A 23,091-nucleotide genomic window follows, 5' to 3' on the forward strand; every position below is an offset into this window, starting at 1 on the left:
CCAGAATCTGGAGAATGTGTGGATCTCACCCTCCAGACCTTATCTCATTTCGGGTGGATGGTCAACCGGGACAAGTCCGTCCTTTCCCCCACCCAGTCTCTGGTCTTCTTGGGGCTCCAGTTCGACATGGCCGCTGCACGGATTAGTCTTCCACAGGACAAGTAACTGACTCTCTTGTCAGGAGTCCGCTCTATTCGGACACAGGCCCCAGTTTCCATCCATCTTTGCATGGAAGTCCTGGGTCGGATGGTGGCAGCCATGGAGGCGGTGCCCAGTTCCATTACCGCCCTCTTCAGCTGGCGATTCTCTCGCGGTGGGACAAGTCTCCTGTCCCTCGACCGCAAGATTGTTCTCTCTCGGCCGTCTCGTCAGTCCCTTCTCTGGTGGCTCCGCTGTCCCCTGCTTCTTCAGGGGTGTTCTTTCCTTCCCCTCCGCTGGCAAGTTGTCACGACAGATGCCAGTCTGTCGGGTTGGGGAGGCGTTTTCAAGGACTGGACGGTTCAGGGCCTATGGTCTCCCCGAGAAGCCCTTCTCCCCATAAACATCTTGGAACTGCGGGCAATCCATCTTTGCCTGCTTCATTGGGAGTCCCTTCTTCAGGGCCGCCCTGTCCGTGTCGAGTCGGACAACGCCACGGCTGTAGCGTACATCAATCGGCAGGGCGGCACTCGCAGCTCAGCAGCCATGACAGAGGTGACCAAGATCCTTCTTTGGGCGGAACTCAGGGTTCCGGCCATCTTGGCGATTCACATTCCAGGAGTCCTCAACTGTGAAGCGGATTTTCTCAGCCGGTCCTCGGCCGACCCCGGCGAGTGGTCCCTACATCCGGAGGTATTTACACAGATCTGCAACCTCTGGGGCACTCCAGACGTGGACCTCTTAGCATCTCAACACAACCGGAAGATTCTTCCGTTTGTGTCAAAGTCCCGGGACCCCCTGGCCCTAGCCGTGGATGCCCTAGTGATTCCGTGGTCGGGTTTTTCCCTGCCCTATCTGTTCCCTCCCCTGCCTCTCCTTCCCAGGGTCCTGAGGAAGCTCAAAGCGGAGGGCGTCCCAGCCATTCTCATGGCTCCAGATTGGCCCCGAAGGGCGTGGTACGCCAACGTGGTCAGGCTCCTGGACGACGTTCCGTTGCGCTTTCCACTTCGTCCAGACCTTCTGTCACAGGATCTCCTTTGCCACCCCAGTTTACAATCGATGCATTTGACGGCGTGGCGGTTGAGACCGCGGTTTTAAGGGCCCGCGGTTTCTCTTCCCAAGTGATTCGCACCATGCTCAGGGCTCGCAAGCCCTCCTCTGTGAAAATTTACCACCGTACCTGGCGGTCTTATTTTCGTTGGTGCTCAGACTTTTTCTCCTGTTACTTTTTCCTTTCCCAGTCTTCTCTCCTTTTTGCAGTCGGGGTTGGAACAGGGGCTGTCTCTCGGCTCCCTTAAGGGTCAGGTTTTGGCCCTTTCCCTTTTTTTTTTCAGCGTCCTCTGGCATCCAATTCTCATGTCCGGACCTTCCTCCAAGGAGTGGCGCATGCGGCCCCTCCTTATCGGTCCCCTTCTCCCCCTTGGGACTTGAACCTAGTTCTGGGCGCCTTACAGGGCCCCTCTTTTGAACCTTTCAGGGAAGTTTCCCTTCGCCTCCTTTCCTGGAAGGTGGCGTTCCTTATAGGTATTACTTCCGTTAGGAGGGTATCCGAACTGGCAGCTCTCTCCTGCCATTCTCCTTTTCTGGTGATTCACCAGGACAAGGTTGTTTTCCGGCCAGATCCGTCCTTTTTACCAAAGGTCGTTTCGGCTTTTCATCTAAATGAGGACATCGTCCTTCCGTGCTTTTGTCCCGCTCCTTCTCATCCCAGGGAGCGTTTACTCCACAAACTGTATGTGGTGCGGGCTGTTAGGGCTTATCTCTCTGTAACCTCTTCCTTTTGTCAGTGCGATTCCTTTTTCATCCTTACGGAAGGTCATCGTAGGGGACAACCTGCTTCCAAATCCACCATTTCGCGGTGGATCCGATCTGCTATTTCGGAAGCTTACTGCTGCAAGGGGAAGATCCCACCCTTCAGGGTTTTGGCTCATTACAGCCGTTCTGTTGGGGCATCCTGGGCCCTCCGCAACAAGGCCTTGGCCTCGCAGATCTGTAAAGCGACCACCTGGTCGTCTCGAGGTTTCCCGAGGTTCTACCGGGTTCATACCTTCGCATTGGCTGATGCTAGTCTGGGGCGTAAAGTGCTGCAGGCGGCGGTGGTGCAGCCGACTGCCTGACTGTTTCATGGTCTGTGTCCCCCAATGGAGCCGATAGAGAAAAGGAGATTTTTATGCTTACCGTAAAATCCCTTTCTCAAAGGATCCATTGGGGGGGGACACAGCTCCCACCCTTTTTTGGTGTTCCTTCTCGGTTATCTGTCCGAGGGTGTGTTCAGTTATTTTTTCTTCTGGTTCTTAATGGTCTTTCTTTTGACCTGTCGGTCTTCTCCTTTTGCTCTGGGACTAAAACTGATTAGCTCAGTGGCCTGGAGGCGGGTATATCCTGCTGGGAGGCGCCGACTTTTCTGTTGCCATAGTGTCAAGCCTCCTAGAGAAAGCAGCACATACCCATGGTCTGTGTCCCCCAATGGATCCTTCGAGAAAGAGAGAGATTTTACGGTAAGCATAAAAATCTCCTTATTGCCGCATGCGTAAATGTCCGAACTATAAAAATATGTTAATTAAACCGCACGGTCAATGGCGTACACGGAAAATATTTCCAAAGTCCAAAATTTGCATATTTTGGGTCGCTTTGTATACTCTAAAAAAATAAAATGTATATAAAGCGATCAAAAAGTCCCATCGAAACAAAAATGGTATCTATATAAAAACTACAGACCATGGCGCAAAATGAGTCCCTTCTACAGCCCATTATGCGGAAAAATAAGTTATAGGGGGTCAGAAGATGAAATTTTTTAACATGCTAATTTTCGTACAAATAGTAATTTTTAAAAAGTAAAACAAAATAAAACCTAATAAGGCTGGGTTCACACTACGTTTTCTCCCATACGGGAGCGCATACGGCAGGGGGGAGCTAAAACCTCGCGCTCCCGTATGCCTTCGTATGCGCTCCCGTATGTCATTCATTTCAATGAGCCGGCCGGAGTGAAACGTTCGGTCCGGTCGGCTCATTTTTGCGCCGTATGCGCTTTTACGACCGGACCTCAAACCGTGGTTGACCACAGTTTTAGGTCCAGGGGAAAAGCGCATACGGCGCAAAAATGAGCCGACCGGACCGAACGTTTCACTCTGGCCGGCTCATTGAAATGAATGACACACTGGAGCGCATACGAAGGCATACGGGAGCGCGAGGTTTTAGCTCCCCCCTGCCGTATGCGCTCCCGTATGGGAGAAAACGTAGTGTGAACCCAGCCTCAGTTGGGTATCATTTTAATCGTATGGACCTACAGAATAAAGATAATGTTTCATTTTTACTGAAAAGAGCACTGCGTATAATCTGAAGCCCTGCAAATTTACAAAATTACATTATTTTTTTTTTTTTACCCACAAAGGGAATTTTTGTTTCACTGTAAATTTTGTGGGGAAATGATTGATGTCATTACAAAGTACAATTGGTGGCGCAAAAAACAAGCCCTCATATGGGTCTGCAAGGGTGTGGAAATAAAAAACTACGTGTCCAAGGGACTAAAACGTAGCACAATCTACTTATCCCTCATGACGATCCACTTGTCCTGGTACATAAAATAATTTCAACCAAAATAGTCTTTAATAGAAAATTAATAGGCAGACCAGTATGTTACCCCGTTAGGTGGATTAGGGCGCCTGATAAGTTCCCCCCCCCCCCCTCCCTCAGGTAAGTACGTCCCCTCATCAGGTTGGCAGGCATGTAGGGCTCCACAAGTATGTAAAAAGGGCCCCAGATAGATAGATAGAGAGATAGATAGATATAGAGATATAGATAGATATAGAGATATAGATAGATATATATAGAGATATAGATAGATATATATAGATAGATATAGATAGATATAGATAGATATAGATAGATATAGATAGATATAGATAGATATAGATAGATATAGATAGATATAGATAGATATAGATAGATATAGATAGATATAGATATAGATATATATAGATACACACATATATACATACATATATATATATATTAGAGGTGCACCGAAATGGAAATTTCAGAACCGAAACCGAAATAAAAAAAAATATCCGGCCGAAACCGGTACCGAAAATGACTTCTCCCCGTCTTCTGGTAAAATGCAGCGCTCCGCTCATTAGATTAGATTCCCCCACATTAGATTGCCAGCTCCCCCACATTAGGTCGGGAGTTCCCCCACAATAGTAAGCAGCTCCCCCACAATAGAAGGCAGCTCCCCCACAATAGAAGGCAGCTCCCCCACAATAGAAGGCAGCTCCCCCACAATAGTAGGCAGCTCCCCCACAGTAGTAGGCAGCTCCCCCACAGTAGTAGGCAGCTCCCCCACAGTAGTAGGCAGCTCCCCCACAACAGTAGTAGGCAGCTCCCCCACAACAGTAGTAGGCAGCTACCCCACAACAGTAGTAGGCAGCTCCCCCACAACAGTAGTAGGCAGCTCCCCCACAACAGTAGTAGGCAGCTCCCCCACAACAGTAGTAGGCAGCTCCCCCACAACAGTAGTAGGCAGCTCCACCACAACAGTAGTAGGCAGCTCCCCCACAACAGTAGTAGGCAGCTCCCCCACAACAGTAGTAGGCAGCTCCCCCCCACCCCACAGACATACAGCTTCCAGCCATATACAGTGTATGGCTGGAGGCTGTATGTCTGTACTGCTGCCCCCACAGTGTTCCGGTCACCGCTCCTCCGGCCCGGGGTCACATCTACTGCTATGGCCTATGGACCATAGCAGTAGGTGCCGGGACTAGGGGAGCGGTGACCGGAACACTGAAGAAGATGACACGGTCACTTACCAGGCCCCGGCCAGCGCGCGTTCTCCTGCGACGATCCTGCGGTCCTCCTGCGTCTCTATGGTTGTACGCACGGGACGTCAATGATGTCCCATGCGTACGACCATAGAGGCGGAGAAGCGAAGGACCGAAGGAGGATCACGGGAGGATCGCAGGAGGACGCCGGGGAATGGTGAGTGACCGCCGGACATCCTTATGTCCCGAAAAGATTTTTCGGGACACAGGGATGTCCGGGATAGGATTAGGAGTACTTCTTTTTATGTGCCCGGGCCGGCTCCCGTGTGTGGCTGCAGGCGGGGGCCGGCCAGAGCAGGTAAAAACTAATACTGTGTACTAAAAACCAGGGGGCCTCCAGCTGTTGTGAAACTACAACTCCCAGCATGCCCGGACCGGCAAAGTCTGTCCGGACATGCTGGGAGTTGTAGTTTCACAACAGCTGGAGGCCCCCTGGTTTTTAGTACACAGTATTAGTTTTTATATGCTCTGGTCGGCCCCCGCCTGCAGCCACACACGGGAGCCGGCCCGGGCACATAAAAAGAAGTACTCCTAATCCTATCCCGGAGAGCGCGACACCCCCCCCCCCCCCCAGATGTTGCGGCCGGCCCCCCTGCACCCCCCACGAGTGCCTCTGCCACTGGCAGTGTTTGTAACTTGTGCTGTGGGCGGGCAGGGGAGGTGGTCATTATCGGCACATTTTTTGTTGTTTCGGCATTTTGCCGAAATAGCTATTTTCGGCCGATATGTATCGGCCGCCGATATATCGGTGCATCCCTAATTATATATATATATATATATATATATATATATATATATTTATATTATAATGTATTATATTATATTATATTATATATTTATTATATAATATATATTATATATTATATATTATATTATATATATATTATATAATATATATTATATATTATATATTATATTATATAATATATAATATATTATATAATATATAATATATTATATAATATATAATATAATATATTATATAATATATTATTTTTTATTTTATTGTCCCTCCAGCTGGTAAAAAGGTAGGACTCCCAGACAGAGCCCCAGTTAGAAATGACCCCAGTAGGTAGAGCTCCCCCAGTAGGTAGACAGGCCCCAGATAGATATGACCCCCATCAGGTAGGCAGGTAGGGCTCCCATTTAAACAATTATACTCCCTAAGTCAGAGCTTTCCAGACTTTTCATGGTGACGCCCTTGCATAGTTTGGTGACATTCTCCTTGCTATACTGCCAATTGCATGCGTTGCGCGTTTACAATGCACAATGTAGTTCCAGTATCAGCATTAGAAAAGCTGCTGCCATCCTGTGCCAGTTCATTCCCCCCCCTTATCACACCCTGTGCCATTATATTCCCCCCTTCTCTGATGCTCCCTTTGCCATTCTATTTCATCCCCCCCCCCCCCCTGTGCCATTCTATTTCACCCCACGTGCCATTTTTGGCATTTTACTTAACCCCCCCCGTGCCCTTCTGTTTCACACACCCCCGTGTGCCAATATTATTCACTGATTCACAGAACCACCTCCCCCTGCTTTTACCTGTCCTCCGTCCCCATATGCCACGAAATCCTCATTACCCCCCCCCCCCCCCACGTTCTCCTGGCCTGCGTCCCGGTGCACAGAGACACTCGACCCACGCGCAAAGCAGTGGTCACCACACCCCCTCCATGCCGGAGATACAGGGTTCATGTTTCTCCAGCTCTCCCGTTGAGGGTGTGTGTCTCTCAGCCTTCCCATCGGGGGGGGGGGGGGGGGGGTTTTTACAGCTCTGTTCATGCGGAGAGTGGGGAGCTGGGCAGAAGATCACTGGGGTCCTAGTGGTCGGATGCCCCCACCATCAGACACTTACCCCCCCCCCCCCCCCCCCCCAAATACACGTTTGATGATTTACAGACCTCAGCCTGCATGTGTATGTGGGAATTCATGAAGAATAGTTGATGGTCAAATAATTGTTCCACCTTCAGCTGTCAAGGATATATGAGCCCTTAGCTTACGGTTTGTGTAAGGGTTTTTGTGTGTTATACTAAATTTAATGTTAACCCTTTGTTTTTTTGTTTTTGTTTTTTTTCTCTCAGAAGTTTACAGCGACTACAACCACACCAGTGAAAAAAGCATCACAGAAAATAGGTTACAGGCTCCGAAATTTATTAAAGCTCCCCAAGGCCCATAAATGGTGTATATACGAGTGGTTTTATTCTAATATTGACAAGTAAGTACCCATTTTATGACCAGAAGCCACTGGATGTCACTGATGTTACAACACATTCATCTTGCATAAGTAGTGGGTATCTGTAGGCCAGGGTGCCCCCAGCTGTTGCAAAACTACAACTCCCAGCATGCCCGGACAGCCTTCGGCTGTCCGGGCATGCTGGGAGTTGTAGTTTTGCAAAAACTGGAGGCACGCTGTTTGGGGGAAAACACTGCTGAATGCTTGAATTGTATCAATGCAATTTTAAATTTTTTTTTTCTCGCTTTCAGGCCTCTCTTTGAAGGTGATAATGATTTCTGTGTTTGCCTAAAAGAATCTTTTCCAAATCTTAAGACAAGAAAACTAACCAGAGTGGAATGGGGTAAAATCCGGCGACTTATGGGGAAACCTCGAAGGTAATTCACTTTAGTCTTTTTATACCTGTTCACTATGTGATCCCCCTGGTGAACTAAACCATACTGGATGAGATGCCTAGAGACGATGAGTGTTAACATGTAGAGCAGCACTGGGGAAAGGCTTTACATGACCGGATGTGATTCCATTCTTTGTAAAAGATAAATCTAGTTTATGCAAAAAAGATGGCCGTGATCTTATGTTTGTAGGGTTTTTGTGTGGGATTATCATAACATGCCATGTTTGTTATATTGTCGTACATAGGGGCAGTATAAAGTTACATTCTAGTACATAGAGCAGTATTATAGTAGTTATATTCTTGTATATAGGAGGCAGTATTATAGTAGTTATATTCTTGTATATAGGAGGCAGTATTATAGTAGTTATATTCTTGTATATAGGAGGCAGTATTATAGTAGTTATATTCTTGTATATAGGAGGCAGTATTATAGTAGATATATTCTTGTATATAGGAGGCAGTATTATAGTAGTTATATTCTTGTATATAGGAGCAGTATTATAGTAGATATATTCTTGTATATAGGAGCAGTATTATAGTAGTTATATTCTTGTATATAGGAGCAGTATTATAGTAGTTATATTCTTGTATATAGGAACAGTATTATAGTAGTTATAGTCTTGTATATAGGAGGCAGTATTATAGTAGTTATAGTCTTGTATATAGGAGCAGTATTATAGTAGTTATAGTCTTGTATATAGGAGCAGTATTATAGTAGTTATGAATTCGGGTAGAAAAACAGACATGGTGCACATCTACAATCTTGTATAATGATCTGATTGCTTCTCAGCATAATATCAAAAACTAACAGGTTGTTAGTATACATATTTGATCAAAAAGTACAAGCCCACTCGCCACGTCAAGGCCACCTATCCAGAGTGGGTCCCTAACGTCCCTAGCATAAAATGGCGCAGCACTGGGCGGTGACCACCACCGCCGCGACACCAGTGCCCACAGGGGGAATGACCCACTGGCAGAGCGGCCCCAATGCCACCCAAACCAGTCTATGGGTCGCACCTCCCCGCAGACACAGCGCCACGGCAGCAACGGACGCCGCACAGCACCACACCAGTGTGAACAAGGTGTAATAGCTCACTTACCATGCTCTCCCAGTCAGACTGGGAGGCTGGTAGGAAAGAAATGGCCCATATGTACCTAACTACTACTTATATAGGGTTGGGCTGAGGGGGTGGGGAAGAGCGCAGCACATGTTCAAACAAAAAAAGGAGGGGATAGAAAACACAGTGTGAATTCGGGTAGAAAACATGGTGCACATCTACAATCTTGTATAATGTTCTAATTGCTTCTCAGCATATCAAAAACTAACAGATTGTTAGTATACAGTGGGACGTTAGGGACCCACTCTAAATAGGTGGCCTTGACGTGGCGAGTGGGCTTGTACTTTTTGATCAAAAATGTATACTAACAACCTGTTAGTTTTTGATATTGTGCTGAGAAGCAATCAGATCATTATACAAGATTGTAGATGTGCACCATGTCTGTTTTCTACCCGAATTCACACTGTGTTTTCTATCCCCTCTTTTTTTTTTTTTTTTAAATATGTGTCTGCACTCTTCCCCACCCCCTCAGCCCAACCCTATATAAGTAGTAGTTAGCTACACAAGGGCCATTTCTTTCGTAGCAGCCTCCCAGTCTGACTGGTAGAGCATGGTAAGTGAGCTGTTACACCTTGTTCACACTGGTGTGGTGCTGTGCGGCGTCCGTTGCTGCCCCGTGGCGTCGTGTCTGTGGGGGGGGGGTGCGGCCGATAGACTGGTTTGAGTGGCATTGGGGCCGCTCTGCCAGTGGGTCATTTCCCCCCCCCCCCCCCCCGTGGACACTGGTGTCGCGGCGGTGGTGGTCGCCGCCCAGTGCTGCGCCATTTTATGCTAGGGGACGTTAGGGACCCACTCTAAATAGGTGGCCTTGACGTGGCGAGTGGGCTTGTACTTTTTGATCAAAAATGTATACTAACAACCTGTTAGTTTTTGATATTATGCTGAGAAGCAATCAGATAATTATACAAGATTGTAGATGTGCACCATGTCTGTTTCTACCCGAATTCTCGTTATAGTAGTTATATTCTTGTATATAGCAGTATTATAGCAGTTGTATTCTTGTATATAGGAGCAGTATTATAGTAGTTATATTCTTGTATATAGGAGCAGTATTATAGTAATTATATTCTTGTATATAGGAGCAGTATTATAGTAATTATATTCTTGTATATAGGAGCAGTATTATAGTAGTTATATTCTTGTATATAGGTGCAGTATTATAGTAGTTATATTCTTGTATATAGGGGCAGTATTATAGTAGTTATATTCTTGTATATAGGGGCAGTATTATAGTAGTTATATTCTTGTACATAGGAGCAGTATTATAGTAGTTATATTCTTGTATATTTTGGGAGCAGTATTATAGTAGTTATATTCTTGTATATTTTGGGAGCAGTATTATAGTAGTTATATTCTTGTATATAGGGGCAGTATTATAGTAGTTATAGTCTTGTATATAGGAGCAGTATTATAGTAGTTATATTCTTGTATATAGGAGCAGTATTATATTAGTTATATTCTTGTATATAGGAGGCAGTATTATAGTAGTTATATTATTGCACAAGGGTGTAGTATTATAGTAGTTGATGTAGTTGTGTAAAATGTTCTAAGTCTTTCTGTGTTAATACATTTCTGTATTCTTTACTATTTGTAGATGCTCTGCTGCTTTCTTTGAAGAGGAGAGGTCCGCTCTAGAGCAAAAGCGTCAAAAGATCAGACTGCTGCAGCAGAGGAAGGTGGCAGATGTTTCACAGTTTAAAGACCTTCCAGATGAGATCCCCCTTTCCCTGGTTATAGGAACGAAAGTTACAGGTAAGATTATTTAGTAGGACTTCCACCAAAAAGACACTGTATGTGCAGTACATGCATTGCTTTACATGGTCATGCCTTAAAACTGTGTCACGTGCTAGCTCTACAACCAGGGCTGGACACTTACCATACTGATTGTCTGATTTTTAGATTACAATCTTATTTAGAATTTATGTTCATTAAAACAAAGCACTAAGTGGGAGATTTATCAAACCTTGTGCAGAGAAGCAGTTGCCCATAGCAACCAATCAAAATTATTCTCCTTTTACGTAGTCAGTAATGTGTTATTTCAGTGAAGTATAAAAAGAGGATTTTTTTTTATACACTGTGATTACCTAAAAGAATCTTTTCCAAATCTTAAGACAAGAAAACTAACCAGAGTGGAATGGGGGAAAATTCGGTGACTGGTGGGGAAACCCCGAAGGTAATTCGCTGAAGTCTTGATACCTGTCCACTATATAATCCGCCCAGGTGAACTAAGCTATGCTGGACAAGATGCCCATGGAAAGGCTTTATTATCCGCTGTTTGCCTAAAAGGAAAATACATTTTTTTTTATCCACTATTCAGTATCATTATTCTTCTTCTTCACAGCCCGGTTGCGTGGGATGCATGATGGCTTGTTCACTGGTCAAATTGATGCTGTAGATACCCAGAATTCAACCTACAGGGTCACCTTCGACAGAAATGGCCTCGGCACTCATACCATCCCAGATTATGAAGTGTTGGTGAGTGATAAGTTTGCACGTTATGTCTGGTTTTACCATATATCTATATGATGATGTAGCTTCTACGGTGCTTACCTTATTGCTTACCTTATTCACTCAGTATAGTGATTATATTAATGTATAATAACAAATCTCAATGCTCCTTCAGACAGCTGTGGATGTAGCGCAGCAAGAAATGTGTTCTATCTTTTGCTTGGATGCACTTACGTATGGCATTTACGTTGGTATTACTTGCTGCTTATAGAGTCGTAGATAAATGTACTGGTGTCTACACACCTAATCTTTTAAAGCTTCTAACAATACACATCGATAAACAATAAAAGGGGGGTGAGTGTAATACTTTTAATAATACTTAAAAAAAAAAAAAAAATAGTAACAGTATCATGTTAACGGAGGCCTAACTTAAGGACTCCAGTTTATGGATGTCAAAAGACAATACCCTACACCAGCTGTTAAAAATTACTATAGGGTACTGTGTGAACTTATCTGTATCAATGCTATATACGTATCTTACACCACAAATCCACTCGGTCCACTGGTTTGTGTGGCCTCCTCAGGAGAAGCAAGGGGATGTGTAAACAAAACAGGTATAGAGATACTACTAGTAAATAATGGATTCTGCACAGTTACACATCAGAAAAAAGCATATGGAAAAGTGCATGTTTACCAGTTGTTATATATAGATCATGCACTTCTAATGGAGACCATGGCTGTCAATACAGTCATAGCGCAGTCACACTTGAAACACAGAAAACATATAAGTGCATGTGTACCAGTCATATAAGATTCATTCACCTCCAATAAGGAAAATTATCTGCAACGTGGTTGCCATCCGGACCAAAGCAGGGTCCTAAAAACAAAGAAAACAGGATGTTTTGCCACTAGTCCCACACCAACAGCAAATATAGTTCCATTATGCAGTTGTAAAAGGAATGGCGTCACTTCCTGCTTCCCAAGAATCTCCTAGAACTGTGCAGAGCATTCAACTAGACAGCCATATTCCCCTGTTGCTCCCTCTTCCTCTCAGCATGCACAGAAAAAGTCTGCAGCGTCATCCTCCTCCTCTCCCCTCCTCCTTGTTACATTTTCTAAATCGTTGGTCCCCCAACTTTCTGGCTCTCTAGCTGTTGCAAAACTACTACTCCCAGCATGCCCTAACAGATAAAGGTTGCAGGCAATGACTAGCTATTGCTGTAGGGGAGGAAGATGCCACTTTCCACTGTTAAGATGTATAACATTTCTTGCATGCACATGGACACCAGCATCCAGATCTTTTTCTGAGCCTCCTAGGGACGCTTTTCTCTTCCGAAATGGCCTTTGATCAGTTTTTTGTTTTCCTGGCAAATTGTCCTACTCTGATTTGGAACTGCCCTCGGAACCTGGTGAGATGGCAATGCATGGTGGGCATTGGGTGAAGTTGTCATCAGTTGAAACTTCAGATATGTCCACAAAACCTTTGAGAACCATGCAAGTTTGCCAAGTTGTTTGCAAAAAAAATGTAAAATCTCCTGATAAGCCCTTCTTCAAACTGAGGTGCATGGGTATGCTCTTTCCTGGATCGTTTTTATTTCTCTGTAGACCTTTTGGTCTCCTGGCTGTCCAGATCTACCTATCTTACGCTTGCCAGCACCACATCTTGGAAAGCCTCCACGGCCAATGTTGTGTGTACAGTGGTCCCTCAACATACGATGGTAATTCGTTCCAAACGAGCCATCGTCTGTCGAATCCATCGTATGTTGTGGGATTCGTGCAATGTAAAGTATAGGAAGCTGTACTCACCTGTCCCCGCCGCTCGCGATGGTGTCCCCGCCGCTCGCGAAGGTATCCCCGGGCCTCCGCTGGGCTCTCCTGGTCTTCTCCGGTCCTCTGCTGTCTTCCGCAAGGCCTTACTGGGCCTGCGTAGCGACGTCATTACGCCGCTGCGTACGCCATTCCTATTGGATGACGTGCGCAGCAGCGTATTGACGTCATAGGAGACGGCCGAGAAGACATTTTGCGCTGCCGGATAGCACTTAATGCGATGGCCCGACATAAAAAAGCATCGTCTCCCCAGGTCTCCCATTGCAAATTTGGTTCCTTCCAAGCTCTCCCACCAGCCTGCTCTGATAGGCGATCACACTTCCAAGACAAAGGTCCCTCCAAATCTTGTTCATTCTGGAAGTTCTGCCCCATTTTGCTTTGCACGGCTCAGTTCCATTCCTGCCCTCCTCTTCCTGCTCTTTGTGGCATAGGTCTCTCCTCTCATGGATCAGGTGGATTCTCATGCCACCTTGGCTTCACAGGGATCTCTGGTGGAGTCTTCAGCCCCTCTGCCCTCTTAGAGCCACTCTTTTCTTCCCATTTACTGGCTTTCCAGTTTGCATACAGATGGACAGCGGCACAGCAGGGCCGTATATCAACCACCGGGACGGGACTTCCTGTCATGGGTAAAACAGTATTTCTCTATCGGCTCCATTGGGGGACACAGAACCTTGGGTATATGCTGCTGTCTCTAGGAGGTTCGACACTATGGTAACCAAAAAGTCGGCTCCTCCCAGCAGGATATACCCGCCTCCAGGCCACTGAGCAATTCAGTTTTTGCTTAGTGACTAAGGAGGTAGACACGGTCTGGAGTTCTCTCAAGACCAGGTTTCATATTTTTTTTTTTTTTTCCTAGTTAGGGAATGTGTTGGTTCTTCCTTTTTCTTTCTGTTTTCAGGTGGGGACTCGGGAACGCAATGTTCACTGTTTCCCCTTTGCGAGAGGTGGCAGGCATCTTGGATGTACTGTTAACCCCCTCTTGCCAACGGTCAGCGCTGAAGACTCCATGATTGAAAACTCCATGCGGTAAGTTCTTCAGACAAGGTGAGTATATCTCCCTCTCCCCACAGGTCCTGGATGAGCCCTTGCAACCTCTGGAGACCCCTTACTTTTGACCACTCTTATACTATTTTTCTGGGGTTTTCCTGGAGGGTATTGTTCCCTTCTTATTCTCTTAGGAGCCCCCCTTTTTATATGGAAACGGGCTCTTTATTCATGTGGGGCTCTTTATTCATGTAGGGAATGTACAGTGGTGCTTGTGTGGTGGTTTTTCCCTGCACTCAGGCCAGGGATTACTATTCGCACGGCTGCCGGCTTCAGCAGCGCTTTTACTTTCACTTTGTCTCGGCGGCCGTGTGTGTGCGCTGGCCGCCGTCAGCTGGGGAACTGCCGGTGGGTTATCTCCGTCCGCTCCCAACCTTCGCACATGCGGTTCGCAGGTGCACTCGGGGCCAGGAGCGGGCGCCATTGCAGGGGCTTCACAATAGTGCGGTTAGCTCCGCCCACCGCCTTGCACTTTCTCCGGCGCAAAAACTCTCTCTTACAAGCGCCTTGCGCGCACAGAGAGAGGAGTTTTCCCAGCCAATCAGTGTGCCTTATTCTAGCCCAGCCCCCCTCCCCTACTCCTTGGTCCAATTCCCAGCTAGCTCACAGGAGTTCTTCCAGCAGTTGCCTGGTTAAGGGACCAGACTTGGGTGAGGCTGTTTTTCTTCTTACATTATTAAGGCTTTTAACCCTAAAATCCCCCCCCCCCCCCTATGCTGACCGCACTCGTAAGCATCAACGGGGTGTTTCTTCAGGGTCTTCCCCTGAGTCTTCTGGCAGGCATGGACGCTCCTCTCTGAGGAATCGCTCTGCAGGTTGCAGAGGACGCTCTCATGGTCGCCACTCTGGCTCCCCAGAACCGTGCATCAGGTCAGCCTCTCCCTCATCCAGGGCCGCCTCAAATCGCTCCCATTCTCCTGGAGAATTTGAGGATGAAGTCTCCGATCCGGAGTCTGATTCAGAGGACCGATCGGATATGGCTGACACGGTGAACTCATTGGTTTTTGCCATAAGAGACACCTTCCATCTAGAGGACCCAGGACGTAGTTCCTGAATTATCCTTTCATCATGCCCATCCAGCACCCAAGATGTTGGATGCTGGAATCCGCCTGGAGGCATCCTGACGAGGTTTCAGGAAGCAAGAAGGTTCTGGTGCAGTTTCCTTTAGCCAAGGACCTTATCTCAAGTGGACTTCTCCTCCTTCAGCGGACCCGCCAGTCTCATGCCTCTCTAGGACTACGACTCTGCCGCTGGCGGATGCGGCTGCCTTCAAGATCCGGCAGACAAAAAAGGTAGAGACCTTGGCAAAGTTTGCATTCGAAGCGGAGGGCTCCTCTCTGCTTCCCGCCTTTGCTTCTGCCTGGGTGTCGGAAGGCACTTTCAGCTGGTCCTCCCAACTCCGTCAAGGTGTCTTTCTGGATCTCCTCCGGAAGAACTGTCTGACCTAGCGCTCCAGTGCTCCAGGGCTGGAGACTTTCTATGTTCTGCTCCCATGCAGTCAGTCCCCACTGTGTTGCCCTTGCCACTGGTTTCCTAGTGGCCCTCCGTCGCTCCAGGTGGCTTAAGGCATGGGACGCGGATGCCGCTTCTGAGAAGTCTCTTACCGAGCTTCCATTTGCCTACTCCCGACTTTTTGGCAAGCGACTTGATGAGATCATCTCTGAGGCGACGGGCGGCAAGAGTTCCTTATTACCTTAGAATAGAGCTCGCACTACTTCCCGTAGGTAGTCCTTTGCCTTTCGGGCCTTTCGGACTGCTAGTCCCAATAATGGGTCGGGGCAGGCGCCCTCGCGGGACAAAAAGGTTCCCTCCTTCTGGGCGCGCCCCTTTTGAAAATCGCAAAATCGTTCTGGCCGTTTTGCAGCCAAGTCTGGCACCTGCAAATCCACTTCTGCATGAAGGGACACCCCCACCCGCAAATTTTTTTCGGGTGGGAGTTTGTCTTTTATTTTTCAAGACGTCTGGCTTGCGCACATTCAAGTCTCCTGGGTCAGGGACGTGGTGTCCAACGGATACCGGATCGAAATTGCTTCTCTCCCGTAGCCCCCTGGTCTCCTTCGCTTGGAGGGGAATTTCGGGGGCGCTTCAGTCCCTTCTCATCCAAGTAGTCATTGTCCCGGTCCCTTCTACGGAGCGTTTTCAGGGTTCCCAAGTAGGGCGGTTCTGTGCGGCCCATCTTGGGTCTCAAGCGTCTCAGCAACACCTTCTAATCCGCAATTTCCGAATGGAATATCTCCACTCAGTGGCGGCGTCTATGGATCAAGGGGAGTTTCTTCCTCAGTGGATATCTGGGATGCCTTCCTCCAGGTTCCTATATTTCCCGGTCATCAGCGGTTCCTCCGCTTGCGGTTCCGGGATGTCATTTGCGATTTGTGGCCCTCCCCTTCAGTCTGGCCTCTGCTCCGCGGGTCTTTACCAAGGTCTTGGCACCCGTCATAGCCCTCCTACGGGCGCAGGGTGTCTCAGTGATTCCTTACTTGGATGACCTCCTCGTCAAGGCCTCCACCAGTGCCCAGGCTTGGGAGAATGTGATCTTCCCTCTTCAGACCTTTTGTCGCTTCGGGTGGATTGTCAAGAGACAAGTCTGTTCTCTCTCCCACCCAGTCTCTGGTATTCTTGGGGCTTCAGTTTCGACTCGGCCTCTGCTCGAGTTCACCTCCCGCCGGATAAACGTCTGGCCCTCTTGTCGGGAGTTCGCTCCCTCCGGATACCATCCTCGACTCCATCCGTACTTGCATGGAATTCCTGCGTTGGATGGTGGCATCCATGGAGGCCGTACCCTTTGCCCAGTTTCTTTTCGTCCTCTTCAGCTGGCGATTCTTACCTGGTGGGACAGGTGTGTGTCTCTCTCAATTGCAAGATTGTTCTCCCTCTCCGGACCCGTCGGTCCCTGTGCTGGTGGCTCCGCCTTCCTCTCCACTGGCAGTTGGTCATGATTGTTGCCAGCCTGTCGAGCTGGGGCAGTGTTTTCAGGGATCAGACGGTTCAAGGCCTCTGGCCTCCCCAAGAAGTCCTTCTTTCCATGAACATCCGGGATCTGAGGGCGATATATCTTGTCTGAAGCATTGGGAGTCCTGCTTCAGGGCCACCCTGTCCGTGTCCAGTCGGACAACGCCACGGCCGTGGCGTACACCAATCGGCAGGTCGGCACTCGCAGCTCAGCAGCCATGTCCGATGTGACAAAGATCCCCCTTTGGGCGGAACACGAAGTTCCGGCCAGTTCGGCTATTCTCATTCCGGGAGGGCTCAACTGGGTAGCGGATTTCCTCAGTCTGTTTTCTGCCGACCCCGGAGAATGGTCTCCTCTTCCGGAGGTGTTCGCACAGATCTGCGACCTCTGAGGGACTCCAGACGTGGATCTCTTCGCAACTCCACACATCCGGAAGATTCCAACGTTTGTGTGGAAGTCCATGGACTTCTGCCGTGGATGCCCCAGTGATTCCATGGTCGGGTGTTTTTCCTGCCCTATCTGTTCCCTCCCCCTTCTTCCAGGGTTCGGAGGAAGCTCACAGTGGAAGGAGTTTCCGCCATTCTGGTGGCTCCAGGCTGGCCCCCAAGGGCATGGTACTCCGACGTGGTCTGGCTTCTGGACGACGTTCCGTTCTGTCTCCCACTTCGGCCAGACCTACTGCCACAGGGTCCACTTCGTCTCCCCTTTTTACAATCGCTGCATTTGACGGCGTGGCGGTCGAGACCGCGGTTCTAAGGGGCCGCGGCTTCTCTTCCCGGGTCATTCGCACCATGCTCTGGGATCGCAAGTCCTCGTCTGCGAGGATTTATAACCGTACCTGGCGGGCTTACTTTCGTTGGTGCGAAATTCAGACCCTTTTTTTCTCCAGTTACCTTTTCTGTTTCCCGTCTCCTCTCCTTTTTGCAGTCGAGGTTGGAACAAGGGCTGACTCAACTCCCTTAAGGGTCAGGTTTCAGCCCCTTTCCATTTTCTTCAGCGTCCTGTGGCTTCCAATTCGCATGTCCGGACCTTCCTTCAGGGCGTGGCACACGCTGTCCCCCCTTTACAGGTCCCCTTCTCCCTCTCGGGACTTGAACTCCTAGGCGTTCTCCAGGACGCACCTTTTGAGCCTTTTAGGGAGGTTCCCCTTTGCCTCCTATCCTGGGAGGTGGCTTTTGTATGGCTATTGCTTCCATTAGGAGGGTATCTGAACTGGCAGCTCTTTCCTGACGTTCTCCTTTCCTGATAGTTCATCAGGACAAGGTGGTTTTCTGGCCAGATCCATCCTTCTTACCGAAGGTCATTTCGCCTTTTCATCTCAACGAGGACATCGTCTTCCTTCCTTTTGTCCCGCTCCTTCTCATCCCAGGGAGCACTTACTCCACAAATTGGATGTGGTACGAGCGGTTCAGACTTATCTTTCTGTCACCTCTTCCCTTCGCCAGTGCGATTCTTTTTTTCGTCCTTACTGAAGTTTGTCGGAAGGGACAGCCTGCTTCCAAGGCCACCATTTTTAGGTGGATCCGATGTGTTATTTCGGAAGCTTACCGCTGCATGGGGAAGGTCCCGCTCTTCAGGGTTTTTGGCTCATTTCACCCGCTCTTTGGGAGCATCCTGGGCTCTCCGAAACGAGGCCTCGGCCTCGCAGATCTGTAAAGCGGCCACCTTGTCGTCTTTGCACACTTTTTCGAGCCTTTACCAGGCTCATACCTTCGCATCGGCTGATGCTAGTCTGGGCCGTAAAGTGTTGCAGGCGGTACAGCCGACTGCCTGACCCTTTTTTCTCTGCCCACCCAAGGGACGGCATTAGTACATCCCAAGGTTCTGTGTCCCCCAATGGAGCCGATAGAGAAAAGGAGATTTTTTTAGACTTACCGTAAAATCTTTCTCGAAGGATCCATTGGGGGACACAGCTCCCGCCCTTTTCTGGGGTTCCTTTTCGGTTATCTGTCCGAGGGAGTGTTCAGTTGATTTTTCTTCTGGTACTCGAACAGTTTGTGTTTTTTTTCCTTTGACCTGTCTGTCTCCTCCTATTGCTCTGGGACTAAAACTGAATTGCTCAGTGGCCTGGAGGCGGGTATATCCTGCTGGGAGGAGCAGACTTTTTGGTTACCATAGTGTCGAACCTTCTAGAGACAGCAGCATATGCCCAAGGTTCTGTGTCCCCCAATGGATCCTTAGAGAAAGAGATTTTAAAGTAAGTCTAAAAAAATCTCCTTCTCTCGGTTGCTCCTTCATTGGGAGACACCTATACTGATGTGTATATGCTCTTGTCACTAGGAGGCGCTGACACTAGGAATAAATCTGCTCCTCCCTGGCAGGATATACCCGCCCACTGGAAGTGAGGTAATCAGCTGGAGGTCCTGAGTCTAATGTAAGGCTTACACCCGAAGGGTAAGGAAACCCAGGGTTCGCAAAATGCTCCGGGTGACAAACTTCCGTGACGAGACAGAAGAGCGGAACAGAAAAGAACGCCCCACAATTGGCATCACGAAGAAGTCTGGGCAGGATTTCTACACATGCCTGAGACCTGAACTATCACTAAGGCCCAAGAACCAGGAGGGCCGACCTAGAAATTATGGCACACCACTGCATCCTGGGATAGTGTCCAATACAAGGGGACTAACCGGCCTTGGACCCCAGTGGTCCAGCGAACCAGAGCACTCGGAGGCAACATCCCGCCAGGACGGGAATGACAGGGAACCCAGCCGGACACAGGAAGGTTATTCCAGAGACAGTGGTGTCAGTGTAGGACAACTGAAACTGTCAAAGGGGAGGATGAACACACCCTCCAGGGAGATTGCACCGAGGAAGGAGGAGAGCAATGGAAGGACCCCAACAACAGACGGTAGCTAGACCGGCTGTCGTTGAGCCATGCCTGAGTGTATAAACTCTGCCAACGGAGGAGTGTGTCAAAGCTGCATGAGCAGCAGAAGCAAGAACGAAGAAACCGGAAGAGAGCCAGGCTGCAATCGTGGGCCATAAGCACACAAGTACAGACAGCAAAAAGCTCCTCTGAATGCTCACAGCCGAAACACAAAGGCCCAGCTCGATACCCCACCTATATAGTGGAAAGAGAGAGAGAGACAAGGCTCCATCCTCTAGTGGTTAAATGCTGGGATCTTACTTGGTTAGGCTATGTTCAGACTACGGAATCTCCGGGCTTAGACCGCGTGGACACTGCAGGCTCCAATAGACTGCAATGTGTTCCGCAAGTGTTTCCGCCTGAAGAAAGAGCAACGCCATTCTTCAGGCAGAAATTACCAAGCAGATTTTCCGTTCACAAATTCCGCTTCACAAATTCCGAAGTGTGAATTTGTGAACGGAAACCCATTCGCTACACTATGCATTTTAGCAAGTGGAATTTCCGCCTGCAATTTCAAAGCGGAATTGCAGGAGGAAATTCTGTAGTCTTAACCTAGCCTTAAACTTCATGTCTGAATCAGTGTAAAAAAAAATTATCCACTCTATTTATGCTGCCCCCTACACAACAGAGTAATATAAACTGGTGGCTGTATACAGTCTTGTAAATTAAATAAAACAAGCAAATATGATAGAGACTTTTAAATACATAAAGGGAATCAACACGGTAAAGGAGGAGAGCATATTTAAAAGAAGAAAAACTACCACAAGGACATCGTTTTAAATTAGAGGGGCAAAGGTTTGAAAGTAATATCAGGAAGTATTTTACTGAAAGAGTAGTGGATGCATGGAATAGCCTTCCTACAGAAGTGGTCGCTGCAAATACAGTGAAGGAGTTTAAACATGCATGGGATAGGCATAAGGCTATCCTTCATATAAGATCTGCCGACACATTCTATAAGCTCATTACAATGTAGTAATGTGTTTAACCTCTGCCCATTATACCTTTCCCTGTACAGCTCCCAGCTCACAACCAGTAACGTCATGCATCACATGCAGCTCCTGCAGCCACAGCTCATGTTGAATTTTGCTTTGTTTTCAGAGTAATGAGCCCCATGAGACTATGCCCATTGCTGCCTTTGGTCAAAAACAGCGGCCTTCCCGAATGTACATGACTCCTCCACGGTTACATCATCCGCCTCACGTCCAGTCACCCATCCTGGTAAGAAACATCACATACTCTTTGTCAAATGGAAACAGAAAAAAGTTTTAACACTTATAAGAGAAAGGAGGTCTTTATACATTTTTATCTTAGTTATCAGAATATGCCATCAATATTAGTTGTGCAGATGTCATACCCATCAGCAGCAAGTACAAGGAGATGCCAAAACCTCTTCAGTGTTTACATATGCTCGTCTTTGCATAGCTATACTATTTGTAGTGGAGAGGCAAAGTAGTGCAGCATTGCACTTTTTACTTGAATGGAATAGCTCTGCTGCAGTTAATATTACAGCGATTTCAAGAACAAGCGCAAGTAAACATTGCAGAGGTTGCAATGTTTCCGGGACTGGGGACTTGATGTCACGCCACGCCCCCATTCATGTCTACGGTCGTCACGCCCCCTCCCATAGACATGAATGGAGGGGGCGTGGTGAGACGTCACGTCCCCTGTCCTGGAAACCCGAAACTGGAGACGCAGCTACCGCATAGAATGTGGGTGCTGCAGAGAGATCGTGGGGGTCCCAGCAGCGGGCCCACCGCAATCAGACATTTTATCCCCTATCCTTTGGATAGGGGATAAAATCTTTTTGCCCGGAACTTTACTTAACTACTTTATTATAAAAATAAAAAAGTTATAAAATTGTATCTTATTATTGTTTTAAGGAATTGGATCCCTTGTTGGCACAGTCATCTTGGAAAACAAAATCGTCCAGTTCGGACGGCGACACTATAGGTGGATTTCCTGTTGAGTTCCTTGTTCAGGTGGTAAGTGGAAAAACACAACAGAATGATCAGCACAGCTGATCCAAAGTTTGTCCGGGAGTACACTAAAGTTTTCTCCAGATCACAAGATATTGTTGCACAATGTATGGAATAAACTTAAGTGAACTCCTGAAAAGGTCAGAAAATTGACGCACTTCAAACACATGTCCTTGTTCATTACTTTTCCTGAGCATAGTTCAGGGGCACATGGCTCAAGGAGCGCTCCAGAGCTAAGAACTTTACATTATGGCCAATCATTTCTGCTTACGTAGGTATCCCAAGACCTGCTGCTTGACTCATGCTCAGGAAAAGCCATGAATGAGGACAGGTGTTTCTCTGAAACTTGTTTGTTTTATGTAAAACAATTTAAAATAATTTTTGGTAATGTTTAAACTTTCCGTTCTATTATCTATATTTTAAAATAATCCTGAAATCTTGCAGTTTCCATTCTGGCCACTAGGTCTAAAACTAAGCTGAGGCTTCCTGCTCTGTATTTTCCAGAAATGCCTGCTTATTTAAATACAGGAATACAGTGAAAGGTGGCACTAGTGTAGAATACAGTAATCCCTCGAGATGCGATGGCCTCGACATGGCCTCTCAGAGGCCATTGTATGTTGAAAGCAGTATGTACATACTTTTTGTCGGGCCATCATTAAAATTTGCGGTCCTCCGGTAGCGCTGGCTGCCGCAGCTGCTACCGGACTACCGCTGGGCTATTAAGCAGGTTTACATACCGGTGCATGCCGGAGTAGCTAACCCTCGTGGTGCCGGTGCAGCCTCCTTGCGGCGCGCGGATCCTCACTGTCATGTGACAATGTATTTTCACATGACAATGATGTTGCCGGCCTGCGCCTCAGTCGAGGAGCGCCGCCGGGAGAGGAAGACGCGGAGCTGGTGAGTGCTCATTTGCATGGCAGCGGCGGCGTTAACCCCTCACCCCATGGCAGCGGCGGCTTTAACCCCTCACCCCATGGCAGCGGCAGTGTTATCGCTGCCGCGGGGTGAGGGGTTAAAGCCGCCGCTGCCGCCATGGGGTGAGGGGTTAACTTAACCCTTCACCCCGTGGCAGCGGCAGTGTTAACACCTCACCTCACGCACAGCCGCCCCCCTCCTCGGGCCTGGCCCACAGCCGCTCCTCGGGCCTGGCCCACAGCCGCCCCCCTCCTCGGGCCTGGCCCACAGCCGCCCCCCTCCTCGGGCCTGGCCCACAGCCGCCCCCCTCCTCGGGCCTGGCCCACAGCCGCTCCTCGGGCCTGGCCCACAGCCGCCCCCCTCCTCGG

At 48.2% G+C, this 23,091-nt stretch overlaps 1 protein-coding gene across 5 annotated transcripts in view; it reads left to right on the plus strand.

Moving 5' to 3' along the window:
- Positions 1-23,091, plus strand: part of LIN9 (lin-9 DREAM MuvB core complex component) — a 68,017-nt gene that overhangs the window by 17,112 nt on the left and 27,814 nt on the right. For all 5 annotated transcript variants that reach the window (XM_056568495.1, XM_056568494.1, XM_056568497.1 and 2 more), the window contains 6 exons: positions 7,034-7,167; positions 7,437-7,562; positions 10,292-10,449; positions 11,039-11,172; positions 20,931-21,050; positions 21,713-21,814. In XM_056568495.1, coding sequence (XP_056424470.1) covers positions 7,034-7,167; positions 7,437-7,562; positions 10,292-10,449; positions 11,039-11,172; positions 20,931-21,050; positions 21,713-21,814 — 774 coding nt within the window. The remainder of the gene's footprint in view (positions 1-7,033; positions 7,168-7,436; positions 7,563-10,291; positions 10,450-11,038; positions 11,173-20,930; positions 21,051-21,712; positions 21,815-23,091) is intronic.

This window comes from Hyla sarda, chromosome 3, assembly GCF_029499605.1.
Source record: "Hyla sarda isolate aHylSar1 chromosome 3, aHylSar1.hap1, whole genome shotgun sequence".
In the NCBI taxonomy this organism is placed as follows: domain Eukaryota; kingdom Metazoa; phylum Chordata; class Amphibia; order Anura; family Hylidae; genus Hyla; species Hyla sarda.